This window comes from Rana temporaria, chromosome 9 (assembly GCF_905171775.1).
Source record: "Rana temporaria chromosome 9, aRanTem1.1, whole genome shotgun sequence".
NCBI lineage: Eukaryota > Metazoa > Chordata > Amphibia > Anura > Ranidae > Rana > Rana temporaria.
Genome location: NC_053497.1, coordinates 166129468 through 166155619, shown reverse-complemented (window position 1 = coordinate 166155619; position 26152 = coordinate 166129468). Strand labels below are relative to the sequence as shown.

The window sequence follows — 26152 nt, the reverse complement described above, 5'->3', positions numbered from 1 at the left end:
GTACAGCACAACAGGCCACATCAGGGCAGGGCATATCAGGGCAGGGCACATGGCACAGTGCAGGACATGGCACATCAGGACAGGGCACATGGCACATCAGGGCACATGAAACAGCACATCAGGGTACAAAGCCCAGCACATCAGGGTACATGGGGCACATCAGGGTACATGGGGCACATGGCACATCAGGGTACATGGGCCACATCAGGGTACATGGGGCACAATCACAGCACATCCGGGCACATGGGGCATATCAGGGCACATACGAGCACACCAGGGCACATGAGAGCACATCAGGGCACAATCAGGGAACATGGGGCACACCAGGGAACATGGGGCACATGAGAGCACATCAGGGTACAGGACAGGGCACATGAAACAGCACATCAGGGTACAAAGCCCAGCACATCAGGGTACCCCATGTACCCTGATGTGCTGGGCTTTGTACCCTGATGTGCTGTTTCATGTGCCCTGTACCCTCATGTGCTGGGCTTTGTACCCTGATGTGCTGTTTCATGAGCCCTGTACCCTGATGTGCCATGTGCCCTGTCCTGATGTGCTGTGCCCCATGTGCCCTGATGTGCTCTCATGTGCCCCATGTTCCCTGATTGTGCCCTGATGTGCTCTCATGTGCCACATGGCACATCAGGGTACATGGGCCACATCAGGGCACAATCAGAGCACATGGGGCATATCAGGGCACATGGGACACAATCCGGGCACATGGGGCACATCAGGGCACAATCAGGGAACATGGGGCACAGGACATCAGGACACATGGGGCACAGCACATCAGGACAGGGCACATGGCACATCAGGGTACAGGGCACAGGGTACCCTGATGTACAGAGCCCAGCACATCAGGGTACATGGGGTACATGAGGCACATCAGGGCACATGAGAGCACATCAGGGCACATGAGAGCACATCAGGGCACATGAGGGCACAATCAGGGCACATGAGAGCACATCAGGGCACATGGGAGCACATCAGGGCACATGGGAGCACATGAGGGCACATGAGGGCACATTGGGGCACAATCAGGGCACATGAGAGCACATCGGGGCACATGAGAGCACCCCAGGGCACAGGTCAGCATTTACTTGTTGTTTTCTTCAAAGGCAGAGTAGCGCAGGAAGCGTCTGTCATAAGTTCACTTGTCTCTCATGTCACGCTGCTACTCCCCGGCAGCCCCCCCCCCCTCTTGTCGTCCATCTCAGATAATGTCACAAGCAAACGGGGATGGACGAAAAGAGAGGAGGGGCCGTCGGGGAGTAGCAGTGTGACAAGTGAGAGACAAGTGAACTTATGACAGACGCTTCCTGCGCTACTCTTCATGCACCTCGATCTACACTTCTGCGGCACCCGCGGGCCATTTAAAACCGGTACCCGCGGGCCGGTACTTTGAGACCCCTGCTTTACAGGTTACCACATTAGATTTACTGACCTTCGCGGTGATACCTCACATGCATGGTACAATTGCTGTTTACATATGACTCCAGAACGACGCTTGCGTTCGCCTTTGCGCGAGAGCAGGGGGGAACAGGGGTGCTTTTTTTTATTATTTTTTTTTTTATTTTTTACTGTTCCAATTTTTTATTTTATTTTTACCATTTTTATTGTTATCTCAGGGAATGTAAATATCCCCTATGATAGCAATAGGTAGTGACATTCAATAACCATTCAAAGTCCAGCAACATACCAGTACGTTGCTGGTCCTTGTTGGACATGTATTGTAATCTTTTTTTTTTCATGCAGCCTGTTGGCTGAACGAAACAAAGAGATTAATCGGTGGGTATGCCCACCATTAGAATACCTCCCTTCATCCACCCACTTCTAATGATGGGCATACATGTACCATTTATATATGCCGAAGCATGGGGGCATACTCCCGCAAAAAAGTTATGCCGTATACACACGATTAGTCTTTTCCACGGGCAAGCCTCCATTGGAATTTCGAAAATATGTACGCGCCATTAGGAGCAAAATCGCTCCTCTGCCCCTAATGCCCACATGTACGGGGCATAAAGTTATGCCACGTACACACAGTCTGTCTTTTCCATGGGCAAGCCTCCATCGGAATTTCGACCGTATGTACGCGGCATAAAGTAATGCCGCGTGCACACGGTCAGACTTTTCCACGGGCAAGCCTCCATTGGAATTTCGACCGTATGTACGCGCCATCAGGAGCAAAATCGCTCCTCCGCCCCTAATGCCCACATGCTTCGGCATATATGCTCTTTTTTTTTAACTGTGTTGGTGAAATCACCTCCTCCAGCGTTGGAGTCACGGCTTTATGTATCATGGGAGCAAACGCTGTTGCTGTCAAGATAAATAAATCCACGCTGCAGCTGAATGGCGTACCTGAAAACAAAAAAATGGTTAACAATAAAACACAGTAAACAGTAAAGTATAAAAAAATTACATACCTGAAAAGCAAGCATGATAAAACGTAACAACAATAAAACAGCAGAAGAATAGAGAGGGAGAGAACAATAAAACTACAACTATTTTTGTTTTTTGTTTTTTATATATTGTAGGAAAGTCACTGATCTTTAACCACTTCCATACCAGGTACTTACGCAGCTTCCCGCCCAAGCCAATTTTCAGCTTTCAGCACTGTCGCACTTTGAATGGCAATTGCGCGGTCATGCTACACTGTACCCAAACAAAATTGGCGTCCTTTTTTCCCCACAAATAGAGCTTTCTTTTGGTGGTATTCGATCACCTCTGCGATTTTTTTTTTTTTTGCGCAACAACTAAAAAAAGGCTGAAAATTTGGAAAAAAAATTACGTTTTTATTTTTTTCTGTTAATTTTTTTGTAAATAAGTTTTCTCTTTCAATTACGGGCACTGATATGGCGGCACTAATGGGCACCGATGAGATGGCACTGATGGACATCGATGAGGTAGTACTGACGGGCACAGATGAGGTGGCACTGATTGGCGGCGCTGGTATGCGACACTGATGGGCACACATAGGCGGCACTGATGGGCACACATAGGCGGCACTGATGGGCACACATAGGCGGCACTGATGGGCACACATAGGCGGCACTGAGGGGCACACATAGGCGGCACTGGGCACTCATGGGCGGCACAGATGGGCACTCATAAGCGGCACAGATGGGCGGCACTGATGGATACTTATGGGTGGCACAGATGGGCACTGATAGGTGGGCACTGGGCATGGATGGGCACTGTGGGGTGGCACTGATGGACACTGGGGTGGCGCTGATGGACACTGGGGTGGCGCTGATGGACACTGGGGTGGCAGCACTTATTTTTGCCAGGTTGCCAGTCAGTGCCCATTTGTGGGCACTGACTGGCATCTTTTTTCTTTATGCTTTTTTTTTTATTTATTTTTTAGACTTTTTTTTTTTTTTTTGCCATTTTTTTATTTTTTGCCCACCCTGGTGCTCCAGGGTGGGCATCCCTGGTGGTCCAGTGTGGCAATCCGAGGGGGGGCTGCGCTGATAAACAATCAGCGCTAACCCCCCCTGTCAGGAGAGCCGCCGATCGGCTATCCTCTACTCGCGTCTGTCAGACGCGAGTGAGGAAGAGCCATCGACGGCTCTTCCTGTTTACATCGTGATCAGCCGTGGTTGGACACGGCTGATCACGTGGTAAAGAGTCTCCGCCGGAGGCTCTTTACCGAGATCGGAGATGCAGGGTGTCAGACTGACACCCCGCATCACCGATCGCCGCGATGCGCGCCCCCACGGGCGCGCGCGGCATGAAATCCTGCAGGACGTTCTAGAACGTCCTGTCAGGATTTCATAACCACTTCCCGGACGTAAATCGGCCATAGGCCGGGCGGGAAGTGGTTAAACAGAAATGGCGAACAAATGCAGCTTTATTGCGTCCAATGAAAAAAACACATAAATAGGCCTACTCCACCTTAGGAGGCTAACTAAACAAGAGCGTCCCTCACTACGCTTTACTAGAGCGGCTATTCCGGCTTCCAGTATAAACAAACAAAAACACAGTCCGATATAAGCATTTGTTCTGACAGACCTTAATTCCACGAATACGCAGACCCTCTCCAGTCTGTGTCCATCCAGTGCAGCCTGGATCTCGCTCTGAGCTCCTACTCTCCCTCCCCACTATCAGGTGCAGGCTAATTAATATAGAGAGAGAGGAGGTTTACCTGTTGGGCCAGGCTTAACCCTTTCCAAGACAGGGAAAGCTGCCCTTTCCAACCTCTCACTGACATACACAGAGTCGTGTACCCTGTCACAATATATATATATATATATTTTAAAACACTTTTTTGTGTAACTGTAACTGTTCAACTTTTCGGTTCCAGGTTTGGGTCTCTGAAAATGCGATGGCATCTTGGGAGACCCTGTGTAAGTTTATCCTAGCCTGTGAAATGCTGTACCCTATGCTAAAACTGCACTAGTGTGTGGTAGCGTTCAAAACATTTCCCAATGCAAAGACCAGGATTGTCAGGACAGCGGGGACAATAATAACAGGTGTCATGCCTATATCCGCGCTTGCTACAGACATGACATCTTCTTTGGGAGGCTCGTTGGGTAGGGGTACTCTCAAAGACATACGGAAAATTCCTCTCATGCAGTCGGCTTACTGCATTTGGTTGGGAATGGTGAGGTGCAGCACCGCCTGGATACAGGAGTTCTGTGACGATCTCATCCTGGAATTGAAAGAAGGATCCAGTCCGTCCTGAAGCTCTGTATAGCACATGAGTGTTCAGCAAAGCCAATTGAAATAAGTATAGAGACACTTTTTTGTACCAGCGGCTTGCCTTAAGGCAATTTGATACGGCGCCAGCAACTGGTTGTTGAGGTCCACCCCACCCCTCACATGTTTTGGTTATATTGGTGGACACAGAGGGGTTTCTCCACAACACAAGTCGCCGTACGAATTTGCACTGTCGTGTCTGCGTGAAGGGTGGTAAGAATGAAAACATTCTTATTATCCCGCCACTTCACAGCAAGCAAATTATTAAACCTTTGAGCAGGCTCTCTCCCCCAGCCTAAGACCGGAATCTACAAGCCACTGGGGAAAGCCCCGGCGATTAGGTCGGACGGTACCACATGCGCCAATCCGATGATCAAACAAGTGACTAAAAAGTGTCGCGCTCGTGTAATAATTGTCCACATATAAGTGGTACCCCTTTCCGAATAAGGGTGACACCAAGTCCCACACAATCTTGCCAGCGCTCCCTATGTTATCTGGGCAGTCCTCCGGCTCTACCTTACTATCTTTTCCCTCATAAACCATAAAGCTCCATGTATAGCCTGTTGCCCTGTCACAGAACTTATAGAGCTTGACCCCGTATCTGGCACGCTTGCTGGGAAGGTACTGTTTTGAAAGGCAAGTGGCCAGAAAATTTAATTAGGGACTCATCAACGCAGACAACTTGATGGGGAGTATACAAGGCTTCAAAACGTTTGTTGAAGTGGTTTATGAGGGGCCGAATTTTGTAGAGCCGATCGTCTCCACGAGGACGACAAAGTTCATTGTCGTTGAAGTGCATGAACCGCAAGATCGCCTTGTATCGTTTCCTGGTCATGGAGGCAAAGAACACGGGCATATGGTCATGTGGACGTGTGGACCAATACTTCCGCAACTTTGGGAATTTATGTATGCCCATGTTGAGGGAAAGGCCCAGAAATATCTTAAATTCGGAAACCGTAACTGGTTTTCATTCTCTGGCAAGGGCGGACTGGGGGAAAATGGCGATGAAATGACCAGCATACAAATTAGTCTGGTCCACAATAGATCTATAGAGATCTTCCGTGAAAAACAGTGAATAAAAATCAAGTGACAATCGGCTGTTTCCACCTGAATACCGGGTTGGCCAGTGAATGGGGGAAGTACGGGTAAAAAAGCACCTGACTGTCAGCAAACGTATAAAACGCTACCAAAAAAAATGTTAGCGATCGCAAGGAATCAGGCCTGTCTCTGCGAACACTGAAGTTATTTGTGTTGTGTTTTGTAAGTGACAGTGATCGATCGATACTGCACATGGGTGGGCTGGGCGGAGGGGCAAAACGCAGGTGCTAGCAGGTATCTGGGCTGATTCCGCTAACAATGCGTTTTTTGGGAACCCTAAACTGCTGGGTACGCTAGTATAGATCTGATCAGATACTATACCACTAAGGGAGGTGTATTCTTTGCGCATGGGTGTTAGCGCTACTGGCACTAACCTGATGCTGCCTGGGACAACGCAGACCCTGACTGACGCTAACATTTAATTGATATCACCCGCCGGACAATCAGGGGGTTAAACCTTTATTGGGTTATATATGGTGGGTGCTCTGTTGCTATAAAAAGCAAACTAACCAACCAGCGTCACCCGTAACACTTATACGGTGATCACTGGTGAAAGGGTTAACTCTAGGGGCAATCAGGGGGTTAAAACCTTTATTAGATAATATATGGGGGTACCTGACACTATAAAAACCTGACAGCGAACCTAAAAAAATAACTGGTTACCTAGCGGCACCAGCGACACTACAGCGATCAGAAAAACGATTGCTTAGTGACACTGGTGATAGGGGGTGAATGGGTTAACTGGGGGGGGGGGGGCGATCAAGGAGTAAAACCTTTATTGGGGGGGGAAGGGGGCTTTCCTGGACCTAAAGCTAACTGCCCTGCAACTTTTTACTGTCACAGATGACATTAAATGCAGTGATCAGTAAATAAATGATCACTGCAATCAGTGACACTGTGACTGGGGGGTGGATTGTGTGCCTATGTGTCCTGGTGTCAGTGTAGTGTTTGTGCATTTACTTGATGTCTTCTCTCCTCGGCGCTCTAGACGAAAAGACCGCCACAGGAGAGATGACATCACAAGACCGCCGCAGGCACTGGGGGGGGGGGGGGGTCCGATCGGACCCCCCACCCATGGGAAGGCAGGGATGTACATGCACGCCCATGTGCCCACCCGTGCCATTCTGTTGACGTATATCGTCGTGCAGCGGTCCTTAAGTGGTTAAGTGGATTCACTTTTCTAACTTCTGTTGAACCTCTTCCGTGCCTCCTCTCACGGAACTCTTGGACAGAGGTCGACCGATATGGGTTTTTCTCTGGCCGATGCCGTTATTTAGAAATCGCGGCGGCCGATGGCCGATCTATGATGCAGATTTTTATTTTTTATTTTTTTGGGCCGATATGTTAGGCCAATTTTTTTATTTATTTTTTCCCTTCAATCTCATAAAATCTAACAGTTAGACCCCTTTCACACTGGGGCAATTTTCATAGCGCCTGTAAAGTGCTTTTCAAACGGCTCCCCTGCAGTCTCAGTGTGAAAGCCTGAGGCTTTGCGCTGGCAGGACATTTAAAAAAATAAAAAAAAGTCCTGCAAGCAGCATCTTTGGAGTGGTGTATACCGCTCCTCCACCACTCCTGCCTATTGAAATTAATGCAGCGGTGCTACACGGGAGCATTTAACCCCTTCATCGGCCGCTAGCTGGGATATAAGCACCCCGCTAGCAACCGAATAGCACCGCTAAAATTATGGTAAAGCGCCGCTAAAGCCAGCGGCGTTTTACGGTCAACACCTGCCTGCTCCAGTGTGAAAGCAGCAGAGTTCCACCAAAAAATTTTTTTTTTAAAGTCAGCAGCTACAAATACTGCAGCTGCTGACTTTTAATATATGGACACTTACCTGTCCTGGGCGCCTGCGATGTCGGCACCTGAAGCCGATCTCTCCTTCGGCTCTCGGGTGCTGCCTTGTGGCTTCACTTCCCTACTGCGCATGCACGAGTCACACTGTGCGATTCCACTGGTCCCTGATGTCTTCTGGGACCTGTGCGTCTCCCAGAAGACAGCAGGGGACAGAGTAGGTGCCAGACGTGGCGTAGGTCACCACAGTCACCGCAGTGATCTATGCCGGGAAGAGGGAGCAAATACCTGGATTACAAAGGTATCTGCTCCCTCCTCCCCCCTGAAAGGTGCCAAATGTGACACCGGAGGGGGGGAGGATTCCGAAAAGCGGAAGTTCAATTTTTGGGTGGAACTCCGCTTTAAGTAATAAGTGATACAGAAAATGTCTTAATCTTGAAACATTTATTAAACACAACAAGCCTTCAATCAGTGCACTTGTTTGTATAATTTAGATAAAATATATATATATATCTTAAATACACAAACAGGTAATCAAAACTTTTGGACGAAAAAAGATATAATGTTTGGGGGTTCTAAGTGATTTTCTAGCAGAAAATACAGGATTTTTACTTGTTGTAAGCAGGGAGGACATCCCCAGGGTTTTCTTATTCAGAGGGTTTGGAGGGTTGGAAACATCTGGCTTTCTTCCCTGGTTCTCTGCGCATTTTTTTAAGGCCTCATGTACAATGCTGCTGGTAAAAGGACGTTTTGGAGCAGTTGGACATTTTTTTAGCAGCCCCTGAACTCTTCTCTGTTATCTTTTCAGTACATGTACACGGGGTCATTTATAGTCGTTTCTAGGCAGTTGAGTTTAGAGGCTTTTTAGGCTTCATGTACACGGGACGCTCTCCTGAACGATTTAACTTGACAGCTAGAAACCAGTGTCTAAAAACGGCCACTTAGCCGCGTTTACATGCTGCGTTTGCATCTTCTTTTATTTATTTTTTGTTAAAATAAAAAACATCTGTAAACGAAATGCGAGTTACCGCGTTTATCCACGTTTGGCGCTTCAACTGCCTCTAAACTCAGCTTCTGAACAAATTTTTTGGGGTTCAAGAAAATGCCTCTAAACACAACTGCCTGGAAGCGACTATAAACGACCCTGTGTACATGTACTGATAAGATACGAGAGTTCAGGAGCAGTTGGAAAAAATGCCCAACTGCTCCTAAATGTCCGTTTACCAGCAGCAGTGTACATGAGGCCTTAGGCTTCATGTACACGGGATGTTTTTACAACTGCTCCTGAATGAATAAACTCGCCAGATAGTAACCCACGTTTAAAACGTCTGTTTTGGTGCGTTTACATGCCGCGTTTAGCAGCGTTTTGCCACGATTGCATTTTGAAGTGTCTAAAAAAAATATATATCTTTTTTTATATGGCCAAAAAACGAAAAATTCCTATAAACAAAATGCTGCTAAACGTGGGTTACCGCGTTTAGTCGCGTTTGCCGTCTGAAATACGGAAATGTTCTGCGTCTGAACCCATCTTTTTGCTCTCAAAGAAACACTGTTAAGCACTTAAGACCCGGACCAAAATGCAGCTAAAGGACCAGGCCCCTTTTTGCAAATCGGGACTGCGTCGCTTTAACAGACAATTGCGTGCGACGTGGCTCCCAAACAAAATTGGCGTCCTTTTTTTCACACAAATAGAGCTTTTTTTTGTGGTATTTGATCACCTCTGCGGTTTTTATTTTTTGCGTTATAAACAAAAATAGAGCGACAATTTTGAAAAAAAATCTAAAATTTTTTTACTTTTTGCTATAATAAATATCCCCCAAAAATATATAAAAAAACATTTGTTTTCCTCAGTTTAGGCCGATACGTATTCTTCTACCTATTTTTGGTAAAAAAAAATCGCAATAAGCGTTTATCGGTTGGTTTGGTTTATCGAGTTTGGTTTATCGAGAATGTGCCCGCGCAACCCACGGCTGGGCTTAAAGATCAACGTACATATACGTTGATGTGCCCAGCCGTGCCATTCGGCCGACGTATATGTGCAGGAGGCGGTCCTTTAAGTGGTTAAATGCAACTGTCTAAAAACGGCAATAAACAGGACTGTGTACATGGTCACATAGGATAACATTGAATGAGTTCAGGAGCAGTTGAAAAAAGTGTCCAACTGACTCTGAATGTACGTCCCGGGGCCTTACAGCTTGTAAACACGGTAACTCGCGTTTCGCCACATTTCGTTCACAGGTGTTTTTAATGGAGATACATTTTTGACTATTTGGAAAAAAGACACGTAAACGCGGCAAACGCAGGTAAATGTGGCAGAGCCACCCGTCACGTGACCCCGCCCCCTCTGACGTACCCTCTGCTACGTCACTGGGTAAGCCTGACTTCCCTCTTCCTGGGCTTCCCCAGTGCTGGAGATTTTTTTTTTTTAATAAAGGACTTTATTCTATGGTGTCAGTGTGTTTTTTTTACAATACTTTACACTTCCTTCGTGAAATGGTACCCCATTACCATTTCACACAGGGGGGGGGTCAGGATCTGGGGGTCCCCTTTGTTAAAGGGGTCTTCCAGATTCTGATAAACCTCCCGCCCGCATACCCCCACAACCACCGGGCAAGGGTTGTGGGGATGAGACCCTTGTCCCCATCAACATGGGGACATCCTCCCCATGTTGAGGGCATGTGGCCTGGTGCGGTTCAGGAGAGGGGGGGGCCGCACTCTGTCCCCCCCTCTTTTCTGCGGCCGGCCAGGTCAACGTGCTCGGATAACGGGTCTGGTTATGGATATTTAGGGGGAACCGCACGTCATTTTTGTTTTAAATTGACGGCGGGGTTCCCCTGAATATCCATACCAGACCTAAAGGGTCTGGTTATTGAATTTGCGGGGACCTCCGTGCATTTTTTTTTTCTAAAAGTCCGTGTCCCATTGACTAAAATGGGGTTCGGAGTTCGGGTTCCCGAACCCAAACTTTTTTTTTAAAGTTCGGGTTCGGACCCGAACCTCCAGGTGTCCGCTCAACTCTACTTGAGGAGCAATGTTTTTAAGCTAATTTTTGATATATTATATATCTACTGCATATCTTCTATATCATATGTATCTTTGATTGATTATACGATATTTACCTTATTCTCTTCAACAATCTATTTCATTTATTATTTAGCTGCTGTTCCACTTTGGCTATCTCTTTATCCCATTCTCTAATGATTTATTTACCTCTATCTTATCCCATCCTAGTGCATTTGTTATACACATATATATACCTGGATATGGGCACTGAGTTATGTGCCATATTGGTTTACGTTCGCCACTGTTTAATTTAGTTAAAGAAATCCTGGCCACTTATATCCTTGCATACAAGTCGAATTAATTTAGGCGTGTGTATCTTACCATGCTAATCATGTGTAGATATACACACTGTACCGTATTATCTTGTATTTTAATAATTTACAGACGTTTGTCTGTGTCATGGAAGCATGAATCAGACGTACAAAACAGATAAATGAATAAGAAGACTTTATTGGTAACCAAACAACAAGGTCAAAGTCCACATTGATGATTGAAACAGCCAGAAGAGTCGTCCAACGGTGCCAGGGCCGATAGCCAGGGATGGGAGTCAGCCAAGCCGGAGTCTGTAGCCAGAGACGGGGTGAAACGAAGCCGGGAATCAGGAACCAGAAGGGACGTCCGTAGCCGGGTCGGTGACCAGGAGCAGGCAGCACGATCACAGAAGGAGTAACAGACGAAAGGCCCAAGCAAGGAAATGCTGCAGCTGCCATCATATATATATATATATATATATATATATATATATATATATATATATATATATATATATATATGCTGGGAAGCCAGCTCCTCCCAGTGGGAAGGAGGAGCCGCAGTGTGAGGCAGGTTACAAGAACCCCATGAAGCAAGATGGCTGCCAGCACATGTCAGTGATGAGAAGCCTGCAGAGAGGTAAGACCATGACAGTACCTCCCCCTCAAGGGCCCCTCCTCCGCAGCGCGAAATACGGCTTCTGGGGAAAGCGCACATGGAAGGCTCGGAGGAGGACAGGAGCATGGACATCTGTGGAAGGAACCCAGGAACGCTTCTCTGGACCATACCCACGGCAGTGGACCAAGAACTGCAACCGGCCACGGACCAAACGTGAGTCCAGGATATCGCTCACCTCGTATTCTTCATGATCGCTCACCTGGACAGGAAGAGGCCGAGGAACTGAGGAGGTGAAGCGATTGCATATTAGTGGTTTCAACGGGGAAACGTGAAACACATTGGAAACCCGCATTCCAGGTGGAAGCGCGAGGGCATAGGCAACTGGGTTCACCCTGCGGAGCACACGGAAGGGACCAACAAAGGGAGGAGCCAGCTTGGGAGTAGGCACTCGGAGTTTGAGATTGCGAGTGGACAACCATACACGATCTCCGACCTGGTAGGAAGGAGCAGGCAACCGTCTGCGATCAGCCTAGATTTTCTGGCGCTGAGCAGAGACCCTGAGGGACCTCTGGATCTGTACCCATGAAGCACGTAGGGCAGAAAGGTGGTTCTCCACAGCCGGAACATCTTGGGGAGAGAATGACTCCGGTAATATGGCAGGTTGGAATCCATAATTGGCCATGAAGGGAGACATCCCAGAGGAAGAGTTAACCGCCGTGTTCCTGGCAAACTCAGCCCATGGCAGAAGGTCAACCCAATTGTCCTGATGATCGGAGACATAGCAACAAAGAAATTGCTCCAGGGCTTGATTGGATCGCTCTGCGGCCCCATTGGACTGAGGGTGGTAAGCCGAGGAGAAGGAGAGTCGAATACCCAACTGAGAGCAAAAGGCACGCCAGAACCTGGACACAAACTGACTCCCTCGATCCGAAACTATCTCCTTAGGCAAACCGTGCAACCGGAAGACCTCCCTGGTGAAAAACCGTGGCCAATTCCTGTGCAGTGGGTAACTTCTTGAATGGAACACAGTGGCACATTTTGGAGAACCGATCCACAATCATGAGAATGACCGTATGGCCTCGGGACACAGGAAGGTCCACAATGAAGTCCATCCCTAAGTGTGACCATGGGCGCTCCCCATTGTTAATGGGCTGTAGAAGTCCCAACGGAAGGTGCCAGGGGGATTTATTCTGGGCACAAACAGCATGCCGCTACATACGTGGCAATGTCAGACAGTAGAGAAGGCCACCAGAACAAACGTGAGACAGCCCAGGACAGCTGATTCTTTCCAGGATGCCCCCTGCGGTCTTGGAGTTATGGTAGGTTCGCAACAACCGGGTGCGCAACGCTTCAGGCACGAAGCACCTACCATTGGGTCTCCCGGAGGGAGCACCGGATTGAGCCGCCAGAATCTGCTCTCCAAGGGGAGAGGTCAAGCTGGTGCGGATGGCGGCCAGGATCTGATTAGGAGGTATGACCGAAGTCGGTATAGAATCCTCCTTGGACAGTTCGGAGTATTGACGTGATAAGGCATCCGCCCTGATGTTCTTGGAACCGGGTAAGTAGGAGACCACGTAATTAAAGCGTGACAGGAACAGAGCCCATCTGGCCTTGACGGTGTCAATCTCTTGGCCTCCGAAAGGTACGTCAGATTCTTGTGGTCCGTCAGGATGAGAACCGGAACCACAGAACCCTCGAGCAGATGCCTCCATTCTTTGAGAGCCTGCACGATAGCTAACAGCTCTCTGTCGCCAATCTGGTAGTTGCATTCCGCGGGAGACAACTTCCTGGAGTAGAACCCACAGGGAAGCAGAGGGCCCTCTGGTGTCTGACGCTGAGACAGAAGGGCGCCTACTCCCGTCTCAGACGCATCCACCTCAAGGACGAAGGGCAACCCAGGATTGGGATGAGACAGTATAGGAGCCGAGGCAAAGGCTGATTTTTAGAGCCTCAGAAGCCAGGATGGCTTCGGCCGGCCAATCATGGGAATTGCTGCCCTTCCTGGTCAGATCCGTGAGAGGCTTGGCCAGCATGGAGAAGTCCATGATGAACTTCCGATAATAATTGGCGAAGCCCAAAAAGCGCTGCAGGGAACGAAGACCAGTGGGCTGTGGCCACTGTAGGACTGCCGAAACCTTCTCAGGGTCCATTGGAGAACCCCTCCGCGGAAATGATGTAACCTAAGAAGGTTACCTGGGACCGGTGAAATTCGCATTTCTCGAGCTTACAGAAAATCTCGTTCTCTCGTAATTGTTGCAACACTCGCTTGACGTCCAGGATGTGGACCTCCATGGATTCAGAGTATACCAAGATATCGTCCAAATAGACCACTACACACTGCTGCAAGAGGTCACGAAAAACATCATTGATAAATTCCTGAAAGACTGCGGGCGCATTGCACAACCCAAAGGGCATAACCAGGGATTCGTAATGACCGGTCCTGGTGTTGAACGCGGTCTTCCACTCATCACCCTCCCTGATCCTTACAAGGTTATATGCAGCCCTCAGGTCGAGTTTGGTAAAGACCGTTGCCCCCTTAAGACAGTCGAACAACTCGGAAATCAACGGAATTGGGTATGCATTCTTGATCGTAATGCGATTTAGGCCCCTGTAGTCGATGCAAGGCCTCAATTCTCCGCCCTTCTTCTTTACAAAGAAAAATCCAGCCCCCGCTGGAGAGGAGCATTTGCGAATGTGCCCCCGGGAAAGCGCCTCTCTCGCATACTCCTCCATGGCTTCATTCTCAGCAACCGACAGTGGATATACCCTGCCACGAGGAGGAATGGCACCAGGTTGTAAATCTATGGCACAATCGTATGGGTGGTGCGGAGGCAGGGCACCAGCGCGCACATTATCGAATACATCTAGGTACTCCCTGTATTCAGAGGGCAACACAGAGTCCGAGGAGGCTCACAATACCTTGACAGGCCCATGGATGCAACTAGCCCTACACTGTGGGGACCACGAGAGGATCTCGTCCGATCTCCAATCGAAAGTCAGATTATGCCTCTGGAGCCAGGGGTACCCCAAGACCACCAAGTAGTGAGGAGACAAATGACTTGAAGGCAGACCGATTCCCTGTGAACGGCCCCAATGGCTATCTCCACAGGAAGGGTCTCATGAGTCACCTGCGGCGGCTGAAGGGGTCTGCCGTCAATCGCCTCAAGAACCAGCGGAGAAGCTCGAGCCTGCAGAGGAATGGAGTTTGCGGGAGCATATCTACTGTCGATGAAAAGGCCACCAGCACCCGAATCCACCAACGCCTGGGCCGCCACCGAGCCCCCGGCCCAGGAGAGGACAACGGTGAGCAATGGTTTCTCAGCACGGAAAACCGGGGACGAAGAAACTCCACCCAAGATCTGTCCCCGACAGGAACTCAGGTGCAAGCGTTTCCCGGACGGTTCGGACATGACAACCGAAAATGCCCACTGAGACCGCAGTACATGCAACAACCCTCACGTCTCCGAAGTGCCCTCTCCCCCTCAGACAGGCGAGCAAACCCCAGCTGCATGGGCTCACCCCCAGACATGTCAACCCCAGGAGCCGTGGGAGGAGAGGGAGGCACGGGTGGAACAGCAAACGCAGGCGCCAATCTGTTGAGAGGCCTCCGCAGGCTCTCCTTAAAGGAAGGTCTCTCCCTGAGTCTGGTGTCAATCAATATCGGGAAGGAAATGAGAGCCTCGAGCTCCACGGGTAGATCTTTAGCCGCAATCTCATCTTTCAAGGTGTCCGAGAGACCATGGGAGAAGGCAGCCACCAGAGCCTCATTATTCCAGCCCACCTCTGCTGCCAGGGTACGAAACTCAATGGCGTATTCGGCTACCGATCGTGAACCCTGTCTGATGGACATGAGGAGCTTTGCAGCAGAGGCAGAGCGCGCCGGTACATCGAAAGCCCTTCGAAGAGAAGCAACAAAACCAGAAAACTCGGAAACCACCGGATTGTTGTTCTCCCATAAAGGACTTGCCCAGGCCAAGGCCTTGTCCGAGAGCAGCGAGATCAGGAAGCCCACCTTCGATCTCTCAGTGGGGAAAGCATGTGGCAGCAACTCAAAATAAATGCCTACTTGGTTAAGGAAGCCTCGGCACTGAGTTGGCTCACCCCCAAAGCGCTGTGGGAGGGGGGCAGAACCAGTCATACCCTGAGACACCACAGGCGCAACAACGGGTGCCGGGGTAGACTCTGGCGCAACAACCGGAGCGGCAGTAGGAGCGGTAACCGGAGCGACAATCGGCCTATCAGCAGCAGGAGCGAGATGAGCAGTGTGTGCAAGCAGGGTTTGCAACGCCTGAGCGAACTGACCCAGCAGGCGGTCCTGCTGATCAAGTCTGGCAACCAGCATGGGTAGTGAGGATGGCCCTGTACCGTCAGGATTCATGGCTTGGGCCTAATGTCATGGAAGCATGAATCGGACATACAAAACAGATAAATGAATAAGAATTATTTTTATTGGTAACCAAACAGCAAGGTCAAAGTCCACATTGATGATTGAAACAGCCAGAAGAGTCGTCCAACAGTGCCAGGGTCGATAGCCAGGGATGGGAGTCAGCCAAGCCGGAGTTTGTAGCCAGAGACGGGGTGAAATGAAGCCGGGAATCAGGAACCAGAAGGGACGTCCGTAGCCGGGTCGGTGACCAGGAGCAGGCAGCACGATCACAGAAGGAGTAACAGACGAAAGGCCCAAGCAAGGAAATGCTGCAGCTGCCGTCATATATATATGCTGGGAAGCCAGCTCCTCCCAGTGGGAAGGAGGAGCCGCAGTGTGAGGCAGGTTACAAGAACCCCATGAAGCAAGATGGCTGCCAGCACATGTCAGTGATGAGAAGCCTGCAGAGAGGTAAGACCATGACAGTCTGGTTGCCAGGCTCTCCAAACGCTCTAATATCCACACATCTTCTGACCTAGTGGATCTGACTACCACTGGTCAGTGTCTTAGCAGCTTGTTCGTCTTGCCAATAGGACCTCTGGGTTGAGTTCTGGCACATTTTACTCAGTATTTAGCAGAATTGGTGAGCACACAGTAATTTTTCTTTTTTCTTACTGATATAAATATGTACTATGTATTATTATATGTTGTGTATTAATGGCGTATTTTTATGTCATATACAGACTACACTGTTCAAAAGAAAAGTTGCAGGGCCCTGACGAAGCACACCTGTGCGAAACTTGTTGGCTACCAGCACACTGTTATATACTCTGCTTTTGAAACTATTGTGGTCCATAATAACAGATGAAATTAGTTTTTAACAATTATTACATTTTGATATTTTTTCATAAAACAATCTGTGTTTAGTGTGCATTTTTACAGCAATTGACACCTCTCACATTAAAATCCCCAAATTTGGAGGAGTGTTTCTTCTCTCCCAAATTGTTCTTCTTTCTTTTATTTGCAGTCAATCATGGGGTTGTGAGTTATTGTCATTTGTATCTGGAAACAATCCCACCATCTCCTTTTTTATGTGGAATCATTCTAGTAGTTTACATAGGTACTTGGCACTTTGGATCGTTTAGCACTTTGTGTATATTTTGCACACTGCACCTCACACTAGGAGCCTCTTTTATGGAGCATGTGGCTCCGTAGGACCAGCGCCAACTCTACTTTCTTTTTCTTCTCAATACCTCCCAATACCTCCCAACAGTCCGGGATTGGATGGGACTTTTAGGAAAAGAGAAAAAATTCACTTTTTTTTATTAAAAAATAAAACAGTAAAGTCAGCCCATTTTTTTTTTTTATTGTGAAAGATAATGTTACGCCGAGTAAAATGATACCCAACATGTCACGCTTCAAAATTGCGCCCGCTTGTGGAATGGCATCATACTTTTACCCTTAAAAATCTCCATAGGCGACGTTTAAAAAATTCTATAGGTTGCATCTTTTGAGTTACAGAGGAGATATAGGGCTAGAATTATTGCTCTCGCTCCAACGATCGCGGTGATACCTCACTTGTGTGGCCACGATGAGGTACACTGGGCCCTGTAAATGATGCACTATTCAGAGCGGTGCGGGCAAATACTAGAAGCCAACTTCCTGCGACACAGTTAAGATATTGTTGGGCAGGTGCCCGTCTTACCCAATGAGGCCTCGCCTCTCCGGTATGCTCCGTCTGTGAAGTCCGGGTCTCGGCCTCTCCGCAACTGACAGTCCCTGGTCTTTCGCGCAGTCGTCACAAATTGCCGGTTAACAGGTGCCACTGGTTGCCCTGGAATGTAGACCACAACACTCCGTCAGAGATCCCCTCTCAGGATGGGTGATCCGCACAGGCGTCTGTAGGCCCAGGCTTCTGAGGCCTAGGCTTTCTTGGAGCAGCCCATATTGCACTCCCTCAAGCCTGTGAAACAGGCAGGAGGAGGGGGGGGGGGGTAAAAAGAAACGCAGACATTTAGGCAATTTCTCCCGAACTGGGAACTGGAAAGGCTGTGTACATTACTCTGACCAACTTGGTGAGATTAGCGGGTTATATCGTGAGACTCCCGCTACACAACAATTAAAATAATGACCGTGTGTGAGATAAGTAATGTCAAGTAAATGATATGGAATAAAAATAAAATTGGATAGTTCAAGCAAAATATGCAGAAAATATGAAGTGTTAAATATGAGTGAGTGTATTGTAAGGGAATAGTGTGAGTGTATTGTAAGGGAATAGTGTGAGTGTATTGTAAGGGAATAGTGTGAGTGTATTGTAAGGGAATAGTGTGCGTGTATTGTAAGGGAATAGTGTGCGTGTATTGTAAGGGAATAGTGTGAGTGTATTGTAAGGGAATAGTGTGATTGTATTGTAAGGGAATAGTGTGAGTGTATTGTAAGGGAATAGTGTGAGTGTATTGTAAGGGAATAGTGTGAGTGTATTGTAAGGGAATAGTGTGAGTGTATTGTAAGGGAATAGTGTGAGTGTATTGTAAGGGAATAGTGTGAGTGTATTGTAAGGGAATAGTGTGAGTGTATTGTAAGGGAATAGTGTGAGTGTATTGTAAGGGAATAGTGTGAGTGTATTGTAAGGGAATAGTGTGCGTGTATTGTAAGGGAATAGTGTGAGTGTATTGTAAGGGAATAGTGTGTGTGTATTGTAAGGGAATAGTGTGAGTGTATTGTAAGGGAATAGTGTGCGTGTATTGTAAGGGAATAGTGTGCGTGTATTGTAAGGGAATAGTGTGAGTGTATTGTAAGGGAATAGTGTGCGTGTATTGTAAGGGAATAGTGTGAGTGTATTGTAAGGGAATAGTGTGCGTGTATTGTAAGGGAATAGTGTGAGTGTATTGTAAGGGAATAGTGTGAGTGTATTGTAAGGGAATAGTGTGTGTGTATTGCAAGGGAATAGTGTGAGTGTATTGTAAGGGAATAGTGTGAGTGTATTGTAAGGGAATAGTGTGAGTGTATTGTAAGGGAATAGTGTGCGTGTATTGTAAGGGAATAGTGTGAGTGTATTGTAAGGGAATAGTGTGCGTGTATTGTAAGGGAATAGTGTGAGTGTATTGGGAATGCTTGAGTGAAGGGAAGTGTGAAGCAAAAAGCAAAATTCACAATTATCTTTATTGGGGAGAAAAGCTAAAACCTATATTGAAGTGATGCCAAAACACAAAAGAAAATATGTAGCACTGATGGTGATGTTCAAATTATTCTGAATGTAACCATATCTATATTAAATTCAGATATTGACTATTACTAAAGGAGAAAATAGCTATTTAAAATGATGAGTGTCAGCCATTCCGGTGTGTCCAAAAGTCAGTGCTTAGACCCCTTTCACACTGAGGCGATTTGCAGGCGGTATAACGCAAAAAATAGCGCCTGCAAAGCGCCCCGAAAGAGCCGCTCCTCTCACTCCAGTGTGAAAGCCCTGGGGGCTTTCACACTGGAGCGGTGCGCTAGCAGGACAGTAAAAAAAATCCTGCTAGCAACATCTTTGAAATTGTGAAGGAGCGGTGTGTATAACGCTCCTCCACCGCTCCTGCCCATTAAAAAGAATGGGCAGTGCTTTGCGGTGGTTTTAACCCTTTCTCGTGCCGCAAGCAGGGGGTAAAAGCGCCCCGCTAGCGGGCAAATAGCGCTGCGAAATTGATGGTAAAGCTCCGCTTTACCGCAGACGCACCCACCACCCCAGTGTGAAAGGGGCCTTAGTATTCCAAGCTTCCTTGTATCTGTGTCATCGGCTCTTCTGGGATCACGTACTGATCCACAGGGGGCTGTGTCTATTTATAGTTTTCAAGGTTATTAATCGCAGGTACATATCTCATCCCTCTCCCTCCTTGCCGCCATGCTGGCGGTCTCCCAGTGGCTCCCCCGGAATTCCAGAAGGCTGAAGCCCCATCAGTCACCGTCATCCCCGTCGAAAAGGCGTGATGTCCCGACAAAATTCCTCTCAAGCCTGCTTTGCATAAACACGCTCACATAAAAGTCCGGTGAACTTTTAACTGCCAAGAACGCGGTGACATAAAAGACTACAACGAGCCGACAAAATAAAGTTCTATGCTTCCGAGCATGCGTGTTTTTTCCCCGTCAGAAAAGCATACAGACGAACGGTTTTCCCACTAGGATTTTTTTCTCAGGGGGAAAAAAGAGTTCCTGCTCTCTTTTTTTTTTTTTTTTTCGGCAGTCTTCCCGTCAGAAAAACTGCAAAGGAGCATATACCCGGCCAAGATTTCTGGCCAAAAGCTCTCATTGCAGTTTTTCTATGGGAAAACCGGTCGTGTGTACGAGGCATCAGAATTGAAGTGACCTAGCTCTAACCCATGCATTCCAGACCTTCCCAAACTTCCGAGGACATTTACCACCCATGTACATTCCTTTATATAAAGGTAGTACTGAGTCAACTAGCATGCCCCACTGGGCAACTGTAGGGGGGGCAGTCAACCTCCAGTTTTGTAAAAGTACTTTTCTAGCATAAAAACACAGATAGAATATTAGTAACCTTGTATGCGTAGACTGTGCCACCGAGTCACTAATGCCCAAAAGGAGTACTTTGGGGTCCAATATCACAGCGAAATCCGTGACCGTATTTATATCTACCACTACTTCCTTCCAAAAGTCCTGAATACGTGGGAAGTCCCATACAACATGGAAGTATGTCCCCACCGCCTGCTGACATTCAGGGCACGTCTCCGGATGGGTAGGATATATCGGGGATAGACGTTGAGGGGTATAATATGCTCTATGGATGAATTTAAGCTGGATAAATCTATCTGTGGAAGATATTACGGTAGGTATATACTGCTGTATACCCGGGTCCCACTCCTCTGACAGGCCAGGAATGTTTTCCTTCCAGGAGCGGAATAGGAGACAATCTCTGTCTGCTTCTTCACAGGTAAGATAATACATTTGAATGTGGAAATCCTATCAGACCCCATGAATTATTTTATATTATTCTTATTATTATCTCACCAAGTCTCACATCACAAGACATGAGTTTCCTAACATCTACCCGACTCTCTTGTAATTGTGGAATTTCTTCATCTGGTAGGATTGCTAATCTCACCCATTGGGTCACATTGAGGTGTTTGCAGGAAGAGTCTACCTGGACGTTCCTTTGCAGAGTTTATCTAAGGGATGGAATATTTGTTTTTGGATTCAGGAAATGATCCAAACCAGATGAACATGTGACTGTCTGTACAACCAGGAGATTTATATTGTTCTTTCTCTCCCTCAGTGCCCCCAGAGGTGAAGGTGTGGGGTCATCGTCAGTCGGATGATGTGACCAGACTTCAGTGTCTGGTGTACGGGTTTCACCCCCGACCTGTGGAAGTGAAGTGGATGAGGAATGGGACAGACCATATTCCTTCATATGAAATGACTCCAATTCTCCCCCATCCTGATGGAACCTATCAGATCAGAGTCAGTGTGGAAGTGCCAACAAGGGAGGAAGACTCTTACTCCTGTCATGTGGATCACAGCAGTCTGGAGGATGTTCTCAGGGTGAAATGGGGTGAGTGATATTTACATAGAATACATGAAACCTGGAAGTGTGGGAAGAGTGCAACTGAAAAGTGTTTTGTGTTATTCCATGTGACATCAATTTTCTATGGGGTCCTAATATTGAAATATCAAGGACATGTCATCTCCACACATGGCGCTCCCACTCCCTTCCCAGTACTACATGCAGATGTAGACATTCTTAATCCCTGGGTGCACTAATTCATAGCAGCCAATCAGAATCCATCTGATAATATTCTGAGATTAGCAGAGTATATTTTGATTGGTTGCTATGAGTTACTGCACTTGAAGCAGAACTGTAATCATTTTCTAAAAAGTGCAATGTGGAAGGTTTTATATTGCAGATGAGACATAGGGGTTGATTTACTAAAGGCAAATGCACTGTGCACTTGGAAGTGCAGTCGCTGTAGATCTGAGGGGAGGATCTGAAATGAGGGGAAGCTCTGCTGATTTCTATCATGTACAGGCAAAAATGTTTTTTTTTTTTTTCCTTGCATGTCCCCCTTGGATCTACAGTGATGGCACTTTCACATGCACTTGCAGTGCAATTCCAAGTGTAAGTGTACTTGTAGTGCACAGTGGTTTTGCATTTAGTAAATAAACCTCATAGTGTCCTTGTAGTACTAAGAAATTGTCACGTGGATGTCCTAAAACATTTGTTAACCCCCCTAAAAAAAAATGGATTCTGCTCCTTTAAAGCATTTTATACAGCACAGTGCTTGTGCTGTGTAATTTCAACCCCTGTAACACCTGAAATACCTGGTTAATCCTGACAGTTTCTCCCGTCCCCTATGTAAATTGACCATGCTAATCATGGCTGCTGAGCCCTAACACCCTGGTCAGTTTACGTGCCTCCGTCATTCACAGCTCACCTCTTCTGTGTCTGTCTCCTCCCCCCTCCCCTCTTCCCTTTCTGTGTGTCACCTTGTGACAGTGCCGCCCCATCCCCCTCCTGCTGCAGTAATATCCTATATATTTTTTCACTATCCATTATGTCTCTTTATACAGTGACCCCTGTCTCTGTGTTTTTTTTTTTAAATCCTCCTTTACCGTATCTCACGGTGGCTCCCAGCAGTCAGGTGACCAGCTGTGTCTCCTCTCTCCTTCTCGCATCCCACTGACGTCAGCGGGGAAATCTCAGCCCCCCCTGCTGCTTCTGTCAGACGGGCAGAGAGGAGACACGGCCAATTACATGAGTGCCAGGAGCCGACATGAGATACGGTAAAGGGGATTTTTTTTTTATAAAACACACAGACAAGGGGGCACTGTATAAAGAGACAAAACGGATAGTGTAAATGTGTGAAAGTGGGTTATCGACCACTTTAAAGTGGAGTTCCACCCATAAATATAACATTACATCAGTAGTTTTAAAAAAATGTCATTCGTCCTTTACGAATTTTTTTTTTTTTTTTTTAGATGCCTTCAAAGTGTTGTTGCTAGGCAGAATAGTTAATCTTCCCACTTCCTGCACCTAGGTGCTTAATGCTTCCTAACCTACACCGCACAGACTACTGGGAATGTAGTGGGTGTAACTTTCCAGGAGTCTGTGCACTCCCCAGTGTCAAAGAATCATGTGACTTGGACAGCACAGGTGCTGAAACCTGATCTGACACTGCTTGTGCAGCACTGAGCATGTGCGAGATTTGCAAGGCTGAAATCCAGGAAGTCATACAGTCTGGCTTCATGATGCACACACTTAAGATGGCCCCAATCAATTTCTATTTTATAAAGTGTCTAAATGCTGTAACAACCTAACAAAACGGACCTTAGTTTACAGACTAACTTTACTAGAATACATTAAGCTTGTGTATTACAGGGGTATTTATATTTAAAAAGTGAAATTGTGGCCGGAACTCCGCTTTAAGTATTCAAACATACATAAGAAATTATCACAGTATTGTTTGATGTAATGTGATTATCTCCTATGATCATCAGCTCCATCTAGTGCCCGTAATGTGATATTTATCAGAAATGGCTCAATAACAAAAAATATGCATTATGTCCATTAGATAGAGCTGGTGATCATAGGAGATAATCTATTACAAACAATCATTCCTTGTGCCTATGTGAATGCTTAAATTAGAACTTCACTCTCCCAATCAACATTGATTATTTTTAATCCTTATGCTGCTAGTATTAGTAAATAGATGGTAAAGTATATCATAATTGCTTGTTTTTAAATGTTTTTATTTTTTAATCTCTTCAGTTACTTCCTGGTTTCTTGCCTAGGCAAATTACATCATACATCCCATGAGTCTTCAGGAGGGGAGGAGAGAAAGAGGGGGTTTCTCAGCTAAGAACATCCTTCTGCCTGCATGCCTGAGCTAAGGGCAGATGGAATCCAGGAAGTAAATGCTACATGAATCATTTGCCCTTATTCAAGATGGCCATGGTCAGAAATGCTAGGGGGGTGTTTTTCAAAGTGATTTCTCAGCAAAATAAAAGCATAGAGACATGGATGGATGGGGGAGTTTGCTTTGAATATTAAAAATAATTTAAATAGTGTTTTTGGTTTGTGGTGCTCAGATACAGAGAAGATCCGCTTTAGGACATCCACACAGCAATTGTTTTTATACTTACATAAACTCCATAGTGTGTCTCTTCTGCATAAAAGTTTCTTACCTGCCGGTTTTCTTCTTATGTGTGTACACTCCGTCTATACACATCACACAGCTCTGTATAGGAGGTTATTGGGGAATTTCTGCCTTCTCTTCACTCGTTTCTTGGCAGCTTCAGTTTTCTATATCATTAAAAAAACACAAATCAAACCCCTCTTAATAACTTGGCTTGTCATTTTTATTTACTACATTGTAGTTCCTTAAACCAATTTTATGTGTAAAAAAAATGACATGTACGCACTGTTCTGTATATATAGTGCAGGAATAATGTATCTAAGGTGGCCAATACTTTTCATAACTTTGTAAACTCAATTTATATACAAGAATCCCAAAGTCTTTAATATCTCAAATTCTCTTTATGTTTATTTCTGTCAGATCCACCAGGCAACGGCCTCTCACTCGCTGTGATCATTGGTGTTGTTATTGGAATCCTTGTTCTTCTTGCTGTTATTATCGCAGTTGTTATTTGGAGAAGTATAAGGATTAGGTATTAATCATTTTTATTCTGTGTCTGTATGCAACATTTTCCGATTCTATATCAGAGTGTCAAAAGTATAGCAATAGCTGTAATCCCAGAAAATGATGCCCTGTACACGCGATCGGAATTTCCGTCGGAAAAAACTTGGATGGTTTGTCAGACGGAATTCCGCTCAAGCTTGGCTTGCATACACACGGTCACATGAAAGTTCTCTGAACTTTCAACCGTCAAGAACGCAGTGACGTACAACACTACGACGAGGCGAGAAAATTAAGTTCAATGCTTACGAGCGTGCGTCAAATTGTTTCCAAGTATGCGTAGGAATTTTGCGCGTTGGAATTGCTACAGACAATAGGAATTTTTTGCCGTCGGAAAATTTGAGAACCAGCTCTCAATCTTTAGTTGGCGGAAATTCCAACAGCAAAAGTCCGATGGAGCCTACACACGGTCGTAATTTCCTTTCAAAAGCTCACATCGGACTTTTGCTGTCAGAATTTCCGATCGTGTGTACGGGGCATAACGTCCCTTTTTGGCACATTGCTTAATCAGCTCCTGGGATTCTCCTTGGATTCTGCATTACATTTAGTAAAGCCCAACCATCATGCAGCAAAGCAGAAAGCAGAACCTGCATATCTAATGGACAAACATGGCTGTCTCATGTACAAAATGAACAAAGCAATGATGATTGTATTTACATTAAACTGTGCATTCCATGTAACAATTTTATTTTTTAACTTTGAAATTCTCTGGTTGAAAATATTCAAAATTCAGTTTATGGGTTGCAGTTCTATTTCCAGTTTCTAACTCCATGTCTTCATATTTCAGAGAAGAACGAGGCAGGCTATAAAAGCACCAACAGTGAGTAATGTTTTCTGTATTCCTCTGTGTAGTATTTTATATTATTATGATTTGTAGACTGTAATCCTTATGCAGAATTTCCCAAGGCTCCTCTAAGCCTGATATACAGTGTAATCCAGACTGCCATGATCTCCTCATTATTGGTATTATTAGTAGTAGAATTGCCATACATCCTAATGTCCAGGGCTGTCTTTAAGGCAGGGCAAAAGGGGAAGCTGCCCTGGGCCCTGTCATTGTTGTGGGGCCCAAAGCAGCTGCCTCATACTTGTCAACTATCCCAGTTTAAATTCCCTTGTCCCTTGACGTTTTAATCCTGTGCTGTGTCCTGATATCTCAGTGTGAAGTGTTGCTACTAATGCTGCCCAGCTCTGCCCTATTGTTGTGTACAGGGCAATCACCTGCAGACCCTGTGTAAATAACCATCATTCATATGTACAGTAAATAACAGGAGTATTCATATGTAAATAGCTGAGGCCGGCAGCATTCATATGTAAAAAAAAGCGGCGTTCATATGTATATCATTCCCCTCTGCAGTTAAGAGATGATATGCTGTAACCTCTAGCAACCAATCAGTGAGCAGAATTTCTGTATAGTAACCTCTAGCAACCAATCAACAAGAAGAAATCATGTGCTGTAACCTCTAGCAACTAATCAGTGATCCATAATGTGTGCTGTAACCTCTAGCAACCAGTCAGTAAGTGGTAATTATATGCTGTAACCTCTGGCAACCAATCGCAATCACTGCCT

General features: G+C 46.4%; 1 protein-coding gene across 1 annotated transcript in view; it reads left to right on the top strand.

Moving 5' to 3' along the window:
• LOC120914292 (saoe class I histocompatibility antigen, A alpha chain-like) overlaps positions 1-26152 on the top strand; it is a 583050-nt gene that overhangs the window by 543137 nt on the left and 13761 nt on the right. Inside the window, exons 4-6 of the mRNA XM_040324923.1 lie at positions 21168-21443; positions 24445-24556; positions 25373-25405. Of these exons, the coding sequence (XP_040180857.1) occupies positions 21168-21443; positions 24445-24556; positions 25373-25394 (410 nt within the window). The 3' untranslated portion in view covers positions 25395-25405. The remainder of the gene's footprint in view (positions 1-21167; positions 21444-24444; positions 24557-25372; positions 25406-26152) is intronic.